This window comes from Penicillium solitum, assembly GCF_028829755.1.
Source record: "Penicillium solitum strain IBT 25940 chromosome Unknown utg000004l_segment0_segment0, whole genome shotgun sequence".
NCBI lineage: Eukaryota > Fungi > Ascomycota > Eurotiomycetes > Eurotiales > Aspergillaceae > Penicillium > Penicillium solitum.
In genome coordinates, this window is record NW_027072124.1 from 3,259,265 (window position 1) to 3,274,906 (window position 15,642).

The following is a 15,642-nucleotide window of genomic DNA, read 5'->3' on the forward strand; positions in this document are numbered from 1 at the left end:
ATTTAGAGAGGATTACAGGTTTATATAGTAGACTGGCCTGCTTTGACAGAGTGATATCCTAAAACTGAGGCTGTCGATGACATTCAGATGGCATTCAGATGGGGCTAGCTTGGTGTGTTTCATAGGAGTTGGCTACTAACTTAGCTACTCTCTCGCTTTCTTCGGGTCTCAGTGAGTGCGTGACTTTACCTTCAGGGTTGCCTATTTGGGGATGTAGGTCGTACTCAACACTCAGGGCATACCGGGCTTCACTTACTGATCGAAAAGCAGCAAGGCACGAGCAACTAGATGGAAAGCCAAGTCCATCAAGCGCAGCCTGCAATCCGATGTACATGTACTAGTAGCCTACAAGTTCCCTTTTTGTCCGATGTCAATATTCAGCATTGTACTACGAAGAAACCCAGGCCGCATGCCAATATAAGTATTTGGAGGAAAGAAAAGCAAACCAAAGCGCCAAACACTGTAGTTCTGGCTAGATACATATACACAACGAAGAGAGCCAACTGCGCCCGATATCCAAGTAACCATAAGCACACCGTGCGATGTATGCAAGGTCCGACAAAGCGCAGGGTATCAGACACGAGCAAGTGAACAAATCAACCACTAATCCAAGCTGTAACACGCGATGCTCCGAAGCGACCCACGTATTGCAGGCCGGTACTGCCCATGGGGAAATAGCTGACGAGGTACCAGACGAGGGCAGCGAGCTGGAAGATTGAGGAGATGAGAGTGAGGAAGAGGTTCTGACGCTAGAATTCACGAAAAAAAAAAAGAGAAGTCAGTCAGCAAGAGTTTCTGGAAGAGGATGTGTTGCCAAATGTGGCAAGTGGATGGTGTGTAGTTGTGATATGCAGGTAAAACAGGATGACCGAGTAGTCAGGGACGGTGAGACATAGATTGATCTCGATGGCTCTGGACTCCGCGCTCTGTGACACCGGGATGTGTCGGACAAGGGGAAGTAAGGGAAAGGACATCCAAGTCCCGCGCCGTGGTGGGACGTAGCACAGACGCAAGATTCAAAGCAAAGAGGCCGGCCGAATACAGGGTGGGATGGAATCGAAGGAGCTAAAGTGGCTACAGCCAACAGCAGGCATGACAAGCCGTGGTTTCAGGTTGTACTGCGCGATGGATGTGAAGGCTGCCAGATTCCCCTTTTCCCGGTCGTGCAGTGCGACCATACGGACTCGGGTAGAGCGAGGGAGAGCGAGTGTGCGACGAAACAAGGAAATCCAGAGGGGACTATCATGAGGAGGGGAGGGATCGTCGGTGTGCCATTGAATGGGATGAAGCGTAAAGACCAAATACAAAATTCAAATCCGAAAACGAGAACGAAAAATAAAAGAAAGATAAAGAAATCGATTTTACTTACCCCGATGGCGAAGTAGAGCGTCAGGGCGATCGCTCCGAAATAGGCCGCCGTGAATGGCAACCTTGTTCCCGAGACCAAATGCTTAGCGTAAGTCCACGGTCCCATGAGAACCGCCCATGATAGCAAAAACAACATTGAGCCGACGGACCATCTAGTAAAGAAACCTGTTAGCAAGAGATATCCAAGAGCGGAGACGAAGGTCCTTGGCATGAGGCGCAGATATAGGTCGAGATCAGGACCAATCAGCTTGCAGTGTGAAGCACAAAGGCGCACATGGCCCTAACCAAAATTGACCGGTGACCTAGTCTATCCCATCTCGGGATTTGCTCGGTCCTCCGAGAGCATGAGATAGCCAGAAAATAAAAGAAAGAGGGCTGGGAGGGCCATGGAAAGCCGGGGAATATAGTCCACATTATGCGGACCATCGCGGAGGCAACTTACAAGACCGCGAATTTGCGGGGCTTGAGCGACAAGACGGGGAACAGGAAGAAACATATCATGAAACAGACGGCGGCACCCAAATTACATGCGCCAAAGATGAGCATACGATCCCACCGACTCACTATACGCAGCCCGTGTTAGTGTGTTTCTCTTCTTCTATCGGCTACCACATAAACAAGCATGGTAAGAATGAATCCTCCCGGCGCAGGAACTGCAGTCTCATCACATGGATCACGCAACGGTATACGGGAGGATCTGGGGATCGGAGGGTCACAAGACAGAAAGAGAGAGAAAAAAACTTACAAGCAAAGAAGCCCTCTTCTTCTTCCCGTCGAGTAGCTGCCGGCAATGGGGCCCCAGGACCTTCATTGTGAGTAGGCAGCTGAACATAACCGCCTTCGCTGAACGGGTTGTAAGACTGTAGACGGGATAAGAACGGAGTGTTTGATGACGTTCCAGTGTTGACGGGGAGATCCGGATCTCTACGCGACCACCCTAGTGAGTTAACAGAGTCTCGGAACGAGTTATTCGCCATGTTTGAGACTAGTTTTAGTCAAGTTTTAGATCCCGAATGAAACGAGGAGAAGAGGAGCGTGCACTACTGGGTCTGCAGAGAAGGCCCGTGGTCCAGGAAGTCAAGACCAAGAGAACGGTCTGCAGGGACTATGCGAGATGGAGTGCAGATGATCTGCGCCGGGTGGTGGATGATCCTCGAGGATTGGCTAGAAGCGGGGACCTAGTCAAGCCAACAGAGGGGGCAGATGACGACTGTGTCGAACGTGGATTCGGCTTCCGATGAGCTTGGACACGCCGTGACTCGGGTCGAATGGGCCACTTTCGAGGAAAGTTTTCCGACTCGAAAATATGTGGTCAAGATCGAAAGATCAAAGGTTTCTGAATATGTCAGGTTGATAGATAAAACTTTATGGACAACCTCCCCGACCAAGAAAAGGGCTGCCTATTGCACTGCGATAACGCGTCAGCCCAACGGGATCTACAGCTATCTCTGCGGAGTCGGCGATGACTACCGGGGGTAGCTTGGGGGGGTCCTCTGGCACGGCGCAGGTGGATTAATCGAGAAAATGCCGTGCAAGGATGCGGCGAGATAAGCCAACCAAGCGGAAGATAGGTGGGAAGCGTTGAACCTTGCGGGCACGATCCGAGAAGGGATAGGAAGCGAACACGGTGTAGGGGGTTCGATGGGTGCTGATTGGATAAGGAAGCGCTGCGCTATCGATAAAGGAGGGTAGGAAGACGAGGGGAACCAAGCAAAATGACGAGATGGCGTGAAGCTACCGATGCGACCAACCCGATCGGCGTTAAGTGCTGAAGCTGTCAGATGATGGTTTCCAGTGTTGGGGTACAAAGCTTCGGACCGAGCCCTGTGGGGTTATTCACCAGGATGATCCCCCCATAGAAAGACGGAAGGAATAAAAGAAATACATGTCACTTACCAAGAGGGTGCAATGTTGCCTAGGTGGCGTGTAGAGGTATGGTTGTATAGTGGCAGGCTCCCAGTTCTGCGATGAAGTTGGGGAAAGGAGGCTAATGCCTAATGGGGTATAGCGCAAGATATGTAGCATCAAGTAACTATATAACCAACCTATAAGCAACTTCACATATTATTTTTTTATTCTTAGATATTATTGTTTTACAACATTTCAAATACGTAAATACTATCCTTTGCGCTATATCCGCTGGAATTTGTTGCACCTCAGATCCCTTGAAGACATCCAGAACTATATTTTTTCTGTAGGTTCAAGCTTGTTGCATATTAAATTGAATCAATACACTTTAAGTGGATTTGCCAGATGACTTATTCAATAGAATATTAACTTCCAATATAATCGCAGTCCATTCTTGACCATAATCTATCCTTCACTATACTCGATTTGGACGCATGACCATTACTAGTTCCCCCTCCCTATCTGCAACTTTCAATCATTAGTTGCCGTCCCACTGTCGATCCTTCATGGCTGATGCACACCCTGTAGCGATCGGCCGTAACTGTAATAGTAGAGTGACTTGTCAAGTTCTGGTATTGGACAGCCCTGCAGAAGCATTTATCGATAACGGCTACAACGGCTATAGTTGCCGGTAGTCGTATCGGAAGAACTCCAGATGATGTTGCATACCCATTATATAACCTTTTACCTGTTGACTGTATTTATGTAGCTACCCGTGTACCACCTAGGGGAATTATCCGATAACCATAAGGGCGCTAATATGCACTCCGGACTGCACTGTGGGTAACATTGGTACTAGCCTCATTCTGCTTTTGCTTTTTTTCTGTTTCCTTGTTTTTTTTTTTGCTTTTTCACATCTGCTTTACTTTGCAGTGATACTCTATAGAATGTCCGATGCACACGAGTCGGCTTATCCGTGACCCCCGGAATGGAGTGCGACCTTCACCACGTACGATGTCGTCATATCAGGGTCCTGTGCACAGGTGGTCCGAGTAAGACATAGATAGTCTCAACCTCTTTGTATTGAATACTACCAAAGTAGATCTTGAAATCCAACTTCTCTCCCTTGCGTCGACCGTGGATTACTAGGCGTTGTATTGCCGAACCTTGACGGGACGGGACGTCAGATCCATATTTCCCCTCAAAACGAATCCCGGAGATCAATCCCCATCCGTCGATTCCAGAATATTATCATGTTATCATCTCCTAAACCGGAGTGGCTCAGAAAGAGGGGAAAGTTTGGCGATGTGGCTCAGCACAGTCATACCAAAGTGAGGTGTATTGCTTTGATTCACTATTGGTGGAGGGGGTCTTAAGACACATTCCAACCCCTCCAATTGTCTCTCTTCACCACATTCTATGATTCTATTTTTTTCTTTGCTTCGGACGAGGGCCAAACGGTTAAGTCCGAAATCCGAAGTTACCAACTGTCTTGAACATTCTACGGAGTAAACAGTTTCCAAATATTGAAGTATGTCATTATTTTCCTTTGCCGCCGTAACCCAGATCAATACCCACGAGTCCGCCCCTTACGTAGAACAAAAATAACAGAGATTCAAACCCAAGTGCGCAGTCGGAGCGGAGCAATATGGAAGGTCCAAGCTCCCTTGACGATCACAGATATGATCACCACTCCAGACTCCTCTGCACGACATCCCACATGAAGAACAGACCGCACTGATCCTCTTGCAGATTGATAGTGCTTATGGATGCGGTCTGTGGGCTACTGGTATTTTACTTTTACCTTTTCTATTTTCTATTTTCTATTTTTCTTTCAACACATATACACTAGGATCTTGCGCAATCTTCTCTATCTCTGGTATTGCCAAGGTAATGGGATTATGCATGTTATGTTCTCCGGATGATATTTGCGATTCATAGTCATTTTCGAATGTTTAGTCGATCTCTACCATCTCCGGTGTTTTGAGTACTAGTACTCTACATAGTTGCTGGAGATCAACCCTGTCCACATGGTCTCATTCGGGGATCTTGAATATATCCTGCAGACTTCCACTCTGAATGATAGATTAGGGTTTCCTAGAAGATAGGTTTTGGTATGCTTGTAACCCCAAGACCTCATATGATACATTCTTGCTTGCTCTGTTCAAGACACCCGTGAGTCATGATCGTAGTAACAGGTGACAAATATCCCAATGTGTATCATGGGATGGCCGCCGTTTTACTTGATCCGGCTGTATCACCCTTCCCCCCTTTGTCCAAGTTTGTTTTTTATTTTGGGTTGTGAATATGATAAACTTCTTTTTTTACTCAGTCAAGTAGTATCTCTTTTTTTTCATTATTATTATTATCTATGTATAGTACGAAAAGAGAAAAGAAAAAAAAAAGAGGCTCGGGGGTTTACCGTTGCCACCCCTCCTTCAGCCAAAATCCACTCACACCCGATTTATACTCACACACCCTTTTTCCTTTCTGATCCAGATGGTAGTAGTCAACTTAATATTAAAATAAAAATAAAAATCCAATATCCGATGGCGTAGGTGAATCTCATCGATTTCCACCGATCGACGGGCTGCATGACCGATGTTGTAATATATCAAATGAGAGATGCAGGAGAGCGCCGCTTGAGTTCATAAAGTCTCCATCCCCTCGGTGTCTGTCTGCGAAACCTGCAAGTGCTTTTCCCTCTGAGTTGTCATTGCATACTTATGTTCTCGAACTTTTGATTTGCAAAGACGTTATACCCCGTGAGCTTCTAGTTCGACATACAGATCAAGGTACGTGTCAAGTCTCCTTTATATATTGCATATTCCCTTTGTTCCTGCGTCTGTGATATATGCCTTATTGCCAGCTTCCCACGTGTGAATGGGGCTCTGCTCATGATACGTTTTACATGTCTTGACCAGCATGGTTTATGTTGATATGTCTTGGGATGTATCCTTTTGATCTTTTGCTAATGTCAACACAGGTCTATACCGAGGTATACTTACTTATACCAACTTCATATACACATCTTCCTTTGGTAAGTCTCAAATTATTTCATCAGCCTCAAAGCCAAGCCCAAACATGTTCTTTTCTTTTGTTCTTGGGAAGTAAGCGCTTGCGTCAACTCGTATTCCGATTGCAATCCGAGCGTGCCCGAGCAGACACCCAGGGGTCAAGGCGCAAGAGGCGGGATTCAAATCCAATCTGGCAAATATACCACTTCAGGTGAAGTATGAACAACGTTGATCTATATATACAAGACCAACGTGCTCAAAACAAGAAAACCCCCCCAGATCGCCACAGCTCACCGCCCTCCCACCGCTTGTTCCCCCACTCTTCTCCAGACTTCAGTGTTTTGTATCTGCGAAAGAACAAGTGGGATCAAACCATCTAGGATATCAACTGGAATCAACCGAGATCAAACTGGGATTGAGTGCCTGATTTGGGCTTGGTCTTTTCCCTGCTCGTTTCTGGTCTTTTTCTGGTCTATTTTCTTGATCCCCGATCTTCTTTCATTTCTCTCATTTGCGCGGCTTTATTTCTTTATCGCTCTTTCATCGCTTACACAGTTCTCTAGAACTTTTCTGTCACTTGGCGCCCTGTGCCTTGCGATTGCGATTGTCCCAAGACTTGTTCGTGGTGATCTGCACAGTCCTCCCAGTCCTCCCCTCAATTGTCGACTCATCCCGGCTTTAAGACCGAGGAAATTTCCCCGGCTTATTGGCACGTCTCACAATATCCCCGGACTTCATTCCTCCAATCCTCATTGTTTAAAGGGTAATTATTTGCATTCCTATTTCTTTTTTCAGTCTGTTTTGCATTTTATTGGGTTGCCTGTTTTGCCTTGCGCACGGAGGCCACGACATCTTCAAATCGCCCACGGGCGGGGTCGAGTCTTAACTAACATCTTTTCCTTACACACAGATCGTGGAAATCTCACATCCAACACCTCTTTCATCCATCCTCTCCAGTGTCGGCCCTCTCGGACCGCCCAACTTTGACAACTGTCGCGGAGAGTCGGTAGGATCGGCACTACGACTCCTCCTTTAGCCCCTCGCCGATCTGCGCCCCATCCCACACCCCCCAGATTGTTTCACCGGGCTATGGCTGAAGCGAGTCTTTTCATCAAACGCGAATCCGACGATTATACCCCTTTCATCATGTCACACTCCGGTTACTCGATGGGTAACCAATTCCCCGATGGGGTCGACCCATCCGACTTGACCATGCAGCAGCAGAATGGCTTCATGCCTTACTCCTATGGTTCGCAACAGAACATGTCATCCAGCTTCAACTTCGGAAACTCCGGCATCGACACAGACGAGTTGTTGGATCTCGAGATCAGCGGTCAGAACGGTCATCAGCGCGATAATGTGAACTACCTTCAGGACCAGTCTGCTGGTGGCATCGCGATGAGTCACCAAAGCCAGATGTCGCATATGTACTCCAACACCCCGGATAATGCTCCCATGGCCAGCCCGTTCGTCCAGAACAGCTTCAACTACGAGCAGTACCGCATGAACCAGCAAAATCCCCACATGCACAATGCCAGCTCTTTCGACCAGAACTACCTCGGCACCAAGCGCCAGAGCTTGCAAGGCATGGATCGTACTTCTTCTGATGGCCGCAGTCCCATGACCCCAAAGACCCCAGCATTGGGCTCCTTGACATTGGGTACCCCTGAGTCTGGCAGCTTCCCGTCCCAGCCTATCCGGACCGGACTGCAGGCTCGTCACCAGAAGTCCCTGTCCAACCAGTGGGACGGAACGCCCGGCAGTGCACAGTCGTACGTCGAGTCCTCTCCCATCTCATCTCCTCCTCATCAATCACACCACGCTGGCATCTCCGAGATCCTCAAGTCCGGGAAGCACGCCTCGTTGCCCGCTAAGGTTGACGCCCATCTGCCTGGCGGCGGTGGAGATCTCGAATCCCAGGAAGCCAAGCGCCGGCGTCGCCGTGCCTCGCACAACCTGGTCGAACGCCGCCGACGTGACAACATCAATGAGCGCATCCAGGATCTCTCCCACCTGGTTCCTCAGCACCGACTAGAAGACGATAAGGTCCGGAAGCAACTTGTGAACAGCAGCGCTCTTTCCATGGCTGGCGCAGGCGGAAGTGCCGCCACTTCTCTTCTCGCTGGAGGCAACGGCCGCCGCGCGACAGCGGGCAATATCACAATGGGTCTCCCCATCGAAGAAAAGGAGAAGGGTCCTAACAAGGGTGACATTCTCAACGGCGCTGTCAGCTGGACCCGCGATCTGATGTGGGCCCTGCACGTCAAATACCAACAAGAAGCGGAACTCGCCGAGCTGATCGGCAGCCTGGGCGGAACCTGGCCCTTCGAGCAAACCGAAGAAGAGAAGCGCATGCGCAGCGAGATCCTCGATGCATTGGAGAGGAATGACCCAACTTCCTTCAGCTACACCCGCGGCCCTGGTAGCGGCCTGCGCGTCCCCAAGCACACTAACATCGCCGGCGATGCCGTGCAGGGCGGCGACATGTCCGGCCTGACTCCTCCCAGCCTGAGTCCTTCGTTCCACAGCGGTACCAGCAGTGCCAACGGCGCTGGCCAGCCCCAGTACTGGAACAGTGCTGGCCATGCCGCTATGAGCTTCAAGGAGGAGGACGAGTACGGCATGGAGATGGGCTAAATGGCTCGTTTCTGTCTTCTCTGATTTGGTCATTCGTGGACCTTTGCATACACGGCGTATTAATGCGGGGACCGATTAATCGGCGTACTAGGAGTGAGAGAGAATGGGCCCATGATTTTTTTTTCTTCTTTTTCTTCAATGTTTTTTCTTGCGTTGTCATTATTTCATGCATACTTCATGCATTCATGTTAGTACGATTTTAGTTCTTTTCACTTCTTTTCCACCTTGCTTTTGCGATTTTTTTTCTCTTGGGCTTGTGTGCTTATTTCGGTCTTACCTTGCTTTATTCTTATTCCATATCGATACCCTGTCTATTTCCTTGATCTTTACTTCTTGACTTGAGCTACGCCATTGGCCCCATCCTCAGATAGCGGGCAAGGCATGGCTTTGATCACTTCTGTGCATGTCTTTTCATCTATTTGTGTCCAGAGCCCATACTGAGTTTTGAAATTTGATTCTGCCTCTCTTCAATCCATCATTTCATTATCTCACTACTCTTTTTCTCTGATTCTATGTGTTTTGTCATTGCTGCAGAATAAACGTAATTGCACCTTCCCTAATACCCCATTTGCTTCTCCTGATGCCGAATATCTATCAATCAATCTATGATCTCTGTAATCATATAGCATATGGGCATTTGAGGTGCAAATGAATAGTAGTTGTTGTAGAAAGACAATGCTAATAAGGGACAACAGAGAATGATTTTCTAACCTAATATACTCGACAATCACACCACAACGATGGTATATCCCTCTAGACATGAGCGTTAATCAGAATGGATATATCTCCAGAGCTATGTGAAGAATATTGAGGTTGGCCAATCAAGTGGCTTCGCACCCATTACCTAGAATAGTCTAGTGCGTTGAGCGAGGCTGAGTTGTTGATGTGGATCACTTCGATCCGTCAGCATCACTTCGTTAACAACAGCCTTATGGATGATTTTTAGGCTCCTTTCACTTTCATCGTCTTTGATTCGCTGCTACGGGGTTTCTCCACTAACTCAACGATTGCCTACTTAGGAAACCTCTTCGCGTTAGCAACTGCGGAGTATATCTTACTGGTCAATCTCAATGATCTACCATCGTGTTCTCTCAGCCCCAGATAAAGCTGTGCTAAGATAGCTCGCTAATTGGATAGTTCGTATACTTAAAAAAATACTTAGCTTTTTCTCAATTGGCAAAATCTGACAATCTGAGTGTCTTTTAAAAGGGGTTGGTGACCAGGGAGTGATAATTTAATTCTTTCCATATAATAGAAACCCTACTCACTTTGGATAATACCCTCACAATGTCGACGACAGACGATCCTTCGAACCCTTACTACACATACTACAAACCCTCCATTCCTGCAGCAATTGCCGTTGCCATCCTGTTCTGTGCCGTCAGCCTAGTCCAAATATGGAGGATAATAAGGACGCGACAATGGTTTGGAATTGTGATCCTTGTTGCAACAGCGTGTATGACCTCCGTGTTCCTCACCCACAACAAAGCGCGATGGCCTTTTAAACTAATCTCACTACGATCTTATAGTCGAGGTCGTTGGCCTGCTCGCGCGAGCTGATTCAAGCAAACACCTCCAGAAGAAGTCACCATACGAAATCCAAACCATCCTAATCCTCCTCGCACCCATCCTATTCGCCGCTTCGGTCTACATGTTCCTCGGTCGTCTGATCCGCAAATCAGGACATCCAGAGTTATCTTTCATCCGCATAAACTGGGTTACTCCGATCTTCGTCACGGGCGATATCTTTTGCTTTTTTGTTCAAGCCGTCGGCGTCGTTATCCTACTCCGTGCCGAGTCTCGATCCAAGCTCAACTTGGCCAAAGCGATAATCCTCGCTGGTCTCGGGCTACAAGTGTTCTTTTTTGCTATCTTTGCCTTGGTTGCCGTTCTTTTCCACATCCGATTGAGTTCCCGCCGTGGAGGGAAGGTCGTTCACCAGGGCGTGAATGTGAATATTAGGCTGTGGAATCTCTATCTCTGCAGTGTGCTTATCACTGTCCGAAATATCTACCGGTTGGTGGAATATGCGACTGGTACAGACGCCTATCTCTCGAGACACGAATGGCCTGCTTATGCCTTGGATATTGGACTGATGTTTATCATTATGGCTATCTCCAACTTCTGGTATTTCCGCAAGACGAAGGATATTTATGAACCCCCTGCTTTCAGTACGAATTCAGAATATCCTCTGGCTGAGCAACGGCTCCTCGAGCCAGAGTTGGCTCACGGACAACCCCGTCACTTTGGATATCACCAACCTCCTGGATGTTCCCATACTTGACGGTGCTGCCATTGAGGATACCACTATGTTGATGGGGATTTGATCTGCTCTTATTGTAATTTAAGATTGCAAGAATAGATGACTTAGGTAAAATCTTTTTACACTGCAGATCTCTCTCAATAAATCTTCATCTGTGCTCCTGTGTTTGGTGCATTGCGTTCAAAATCTGCAGAATTACTAGCTCATCTAGAACTTTGCCCTTCCAGCTCGACTGATTCTGGCAATTGTGGATATGCTCCTTGACAGCCATCCATCCCGAAAAGAAAATTGGAGCCTAATTCTTGCGTTTTGTGTTGATTTTTTCCGCGAAGTAAGTCGTCTGAATCTTCGTTCACGTCTTTCCCTACGCGTTTTTGTCCACGAAAAATCAAAACCCCTAGCGTCAACCCCAATGCCTGCTTTGGCACCTGTTGATAATCCCGGATATAGGTCGGAAAAACCTCCAGTTGTTGTTGTTGTTGTGGTGGTGGTGGTTGCTGATGTGGTGGGTGAAACAAACGTCGTGGCTGGTGCAGAATTTAGGTCGGTGGACTTCCAACGAAGCTCGACTCCATATGTGTTCCAACCACCAATCCCGGCTGACCTATGCTCGGAAGCACTTTTTGTAATACCGTCAATGTTTGTGTATATGAGGGTGTAACTCATAGCAGCCGTAGGACCGAACTGACAAACCTCGGTATTGAACCATGGGAATTTGCCTATATCAGCGGTTCGTATCGTAAACACCAAGCTACTCCGTTTATAGAAGTGCTATATCAGTATACCATTCAATTTTCTATTACAATAGGTACTTACTGGTGAATAGGGCAACACGTCCCAACGGTCTCACCGTTGGTTGTCCAATTTTCGCTCATCGCCCACCCGCTCGGGCAGAAAATCCCGGGCGAATAGTATGAAGATGGGGCCCAGCCCGATGGGAGACATTCATGAAGGGCGTTGTCAACGGAGGGGGCGAGCCCGTCGTAGTTTCAATCATGAAATTGGTAACGAAAACAACCCATAAGATGAGACGGGGTTTGGGAGAGAAATCTAATAAATATAAGGGGAATCTACCAACAGGCCTTACTTATGTAGCGTAAAACTTAAAACCTCGTTTCAGTTGTTATCTCAATACTAGATTCATCGGCTTTCGGTTGCGTCGATCGGTAGCGCCAAGAATGGGGCTGACATTGGAAATACGCCCTGGCCTATCAGAGTCGATCCAGGGTCTGATCGTCGCGAAACTGACTCGATGTACGTAGTATAAGAAAAAAAGGCACAAGACGATAACATGTAGTCACACCGCAAAAGCATTAGCAGATTCTTGCCCCACATCCGCGATTTTGAATATGTGTTGTGGATATATTGTTGTAGCTTCATAAAATTTGATTACTAAATTGGTATGGAACAAAATGTCAGGTACAAAGTGCTAATCTAGTGGAATAACCTATTCCGAAGAGAAGTTCTACTGTGCTGCTCGGAGTATAGATAATTTGAGACTCGGTACTTGTATCTGAGCATGTACTGATAATGTCGTTTGAGGCTTTGATTTATGGCTGACCATGGCTGGAGATTATCTGATCGGTATCGTATGCGCATATGGTGCTATTAAGTTTGTCCCTGTTCAGTCCAGAGCGACATGTGCCACTTTCAAGATGGTGCAAAAGAGATGAAGGGCTTTTGAATCGTTTCTGGCATTTTGATGCACACTTAACTTGGCATGATTTATGGTCCGTGCATAGAGGTACCTACAGTAGGTATCTCGCACCTCGCAGGGGTTGGGCCTTGGGGGAATGTTTACTTTTCTAACTCCCAAAACAAACCTCCCCAAGATCTGGTCCCTCTGCCTTTCCTTTCTCGGAATCTTAGGATTTGAAACAACATCATTCTATTTGTTGTGGGATAACGGGGAGCTCCCATTTCTGCTATGCTTCATGGCCAACCTGGCGTGGATATGGCTGCTCTTGATCTCGGTGTCCCAGGTGGCTCAAAGTGCGCCAACCCGAACTGTATGGAGAACGCCTAGCGGAAACAATAAAGACTTCGTTACTACTTATTACATTGGGTCTACGTTAACCATTGACTGGTCTGGTTGGGATTCTTCTGTCTTGAATCGCGATATGAACGGCACGAGCAAAGCCGATCTGTGGGTGAATGCATGGAACACCGATTTCTCCACGTGGTCCAAAAAGATTTCAAGTACGTGATCCCCAAAAACAAATCATGAGATGCTAGACTGACAATATTGCGGAATAGCTAGCACGATAGATGTTTCGTACTCAGGAACTTTTAACTGGAAAGTCGCCATTGATGAGGAAGCGCTATTAGATAACAACGATTACGGGTTCACTTTTAAACCAACCGGGGAAAGCTTTGCTCCCTCTAAGCCTCGTTTATACTCCCCGGGATTCCATGTGAAGTCCAATGAGACGACATCCTCATCTACCCCGGCGTCCTCATCTACCCCGGCGTCCCCATCTGCCTCGACGACTACTCCAACCTCGGAAGCTGAATTATCTGATACGGGTGGACTCTCGACTGGCGCGAAAGCAGGAATCGGCGTCGGCGTGAGTGTCGCCGGACTGGCGGTGCTGTCTGCGTTTGGGTTCCTTCTTTTCCGACGGCGACAACGGTCATCACCGCAAGAGATGACTGGAAGTCGGGATCAAGCACCGGACGGCAGCTCCTACATGAAGGCTAAGCCAGCGCCGCAAGAGCTTTTCGCGCCACCGCCTGAGATAGAATCGACGACCAACACCCGAAGGGAGATGATGTGATGGTATACTGTTGACATTGCATTTTGGGAGTACCTATTGCCTGCTTCCCCGACACGGATGTGTAGAGCAAGTGCAGATTGTTTTGGGAAGCCGGTTTACCTTTGATTGAAGTTGAGGTGTAACATAAAGCGAAGTGCTTTTATAGATAAAAGAGGGTCGCACTTTTACTAGCGCGCCCGTGGATTATTCATCATTCCCATATGTCTGATTTCAACCATGATCGTAAGGCTCTCAACGACCTTACTAAGCCCATTTTCTATTTATTCTGCGCTTTCTATAGTATATAAAAACCACACTCTCAAGTACTCAATTGGCTATGCCCGTACTTCGAATTTCCCAGATAGCAGCAATTTTATCGTGATATAGTGACAACGCATTAATATTAACGACCTCATAGCCCCCACACCCCCTTGATTATATATAATTTTCTGCCGGTATAAAACTTCCATGAATCCAAACTAACTAACTAGTACGGCGTAGTTATACCACCTCTGACTATGTATGATAGCCCGCACACAATTCGGCATAGTATCAGATAGGTGCTTTAGACGATCCAGATTCAATTGATCCCAGGCAACTACGCCGTAGCCACCAAAATAGTCTTTGTTTCCTCGTTATTCTTCATATGAATAAGATCAGGCCGAAGCTTATAGATCTCAGCTTTTAAAAACGCCAGAGGTTTTCAATCGGATTTGAATTTTAATTCCGGCGAGTATAGTGGCTATTCCATTACTTTATTTCTCTTCGTCGTGTTATACCCGGTTTTGCCGACTTACCAATCTATCCAGGGAGAACTGTATATAATGAAGGATCATAGAGAAAACTTGAGGGTTCCTTAAGAAATAGTCTTTGACTTTCATGATATTTTGTTGGCTTCTATTCTCTTACCTGACTGATAGGCATCTACCCTGACTAGTAGTATATCTTTACAATTTCTATTTCTTCGTTTTTAGTTACCTAAGAAGAAATGGTGCTAAGAACTCGTTATACTTCCGTAATAGAGGAGCCATCGAATCCCTCTAGAATACCCGATAAAACCTATCCTCTAGCCAATCCAGTTAGAGATATAATAGACCTCGATACAAACCTTATAATGACTTAGACTACCCTTAAGAAGCTGTAAAAACTTAAGGACCTTTAAGAATAAACCAAGGCCCTTAGATCCTAGCTTTTATATCGAAATCCTTATAAATCCTTATCGAGTTCTTACCGAGATCTTTCCGATTTCTCCGGGAAAGATAAAGAAATTAAATTTACTCTTAAATTTACTCTATAATAACGATAAGAATAGCTCCTAGATCTATAGTAATAGATATAGAGGTAACGGAGCTAGAGTTACTAGAGACTGTAACTTAGAGACGGGCCTTAGGGAGGAAGCGTAAGAGCAGAGCAGATAATGATTTTAAGCAATATTAGAGAAATATATCCTGATTCAATTATTTAATTCATTCTCAATTTATTCTGGAAGAGCGCTGTAAGCAAAATACTCAATATTACAAGCGAAAAATGCATTAATTATGCAGTTATATGCTAGAAGTCTGTTTATCTGGTTTACACTATATTGGGGCCCTAATAGGTTACCCAATGGGTTGGGTTGGGTTGGATTGGGTCCAGGTTAGAGTGGGTTGTGCCGAAGTCTAGTCATGAGGGCTTATAGACGTTAAGTTATATCCTAATACAGTATCAGCGGTATATTATACCGCGTACAAAATTGTAGGAGCAATTGTGGGGT

General features: G+C 46.7%; 6 protein-coding genes across 6 annotated transcripts, besides 1 other annotated feature; 4 read left to right on the forward strand and 2 right to left on the reverse strand.

Annotated features, from left to right (window-relative positions):
• Positions 1-528: 528 nt before the first annotated feature.
• N7455_007241 (putative Golgi traffic protein SFT2) lies at positions 529-2,345 on the reverse strand (the record flags this gene model as incomplete). The annotated part of the gene is made up of 4 exons (XM_040957811.2): positions 529-749; positions 1,370-1,520; positions 1,811-1,931; positions 2,114-2,345. 4 exons carry the CDS (start codon positions 2,343-2,345, stop codon positions 597-599), a joined length of 657 nt encoding a protein of 218 aa, XP_040811849.1. The 3' UTR covers positions 529-596.
• Positions 2,346-2,381: 36 nt separating this feature from the next.
• Positions 2,382-2,609, forward strand: N7455_007242 (uncharacterized protein; the record flags this gene model as incomplete). Its single annotated transcript, XM_065605565.1, has 1 exon — positions 2,382-2,609. The coding sequence occupies one exon, from the start codon at positions 2,382-2,384 to the stop codon at positions 2,607-2,609; it is 228 nt and encodes a 75-aa protein (XP_065461419.1).
• Positions 2,610-3,040: 431 nt separating this feature from the next.
• On the reverse strand, positions 3,041-3,393 carry N7455_007243 (uncharacterized protein; the record flags this gene model as incomplete). The annotated part of the gene is made up of 2 exons (XM_065605566.1): positions 3,041-3,142; positions 3,265-3,393. 2 exons carry the CDS (start codon positions 3,391-3,393, stop codon positions 3,041-3,043), a joined length of 231 nt encoding a protein of 76 aa, XP_065461420.1.
• Positions 3,394-5,810: 2,417 nt separating this feature from the next.
• Positions 5,811-5,870: a sequence feature (Short protein (N7455_007244, KAJ5863176.1) was converted to a misc_feature.).
• Positions 5,871-7,322: 1,452 nt separating this feature from the next.
• Positions 7,323-8,870, forward strand: N7455_007245 (basic helix-loop-helix domain-containing protein; the record flags this gene model as incomplete). The annotated part of the gene is made up of 1 exon (XM_040957819.2): positions 7,323-8,870. The coding sequence occupies one exon, from the start codon at positions 7,323-7,325 to the stop codon at positions 8,868-8,870; it is 1,548 nt and encodes a 515-aa protein (XP_040811723.2).
• A 1,263-nt stretch (positions 8,871-10,133) lies between these two features.
• On the forward strand, positions 10,134-11,154 carry N7455_007246 (RTA1 domain-containing protein; the record flags this gene model as incomplete). The annotated part of the gene is made up of 2 exons (XM_040957710.2): positions 10,134-10,326; positions 10,400-11,154. The coding sequence occupies exons 1-2, from the start codon at positions 10,158-10,160 to the stop codon at positions 11,152-11,154; spliced, it is 924 nt and encodes a 307-aa protein (XP_040811866.2). The 5' UTR covers positions 10,134-10,157.
• Positions 11,155-13,253: 2,099 nt separating this feature from the next.
• Positions 13,254-13,910, forward strand: N7455_007247 (uncharacterized protein; the record flags this gene model as incomplete). The annotated part of the gene is made up of 2 exons (XM_065605567.1): positions 13,254-13,332; positions 13,390-13,910. The coding sequence occupies 2 exons, from the start codon at positions 13,254-13,256 to the stop codon at positions 13,908-13,910; spliced, it is 600 nt and encodes a 199-aa protein (XP_065461421.1).
• Between the last annotated feature and the right edge of the window lie 1,732 nt (positions 13,911-15,642).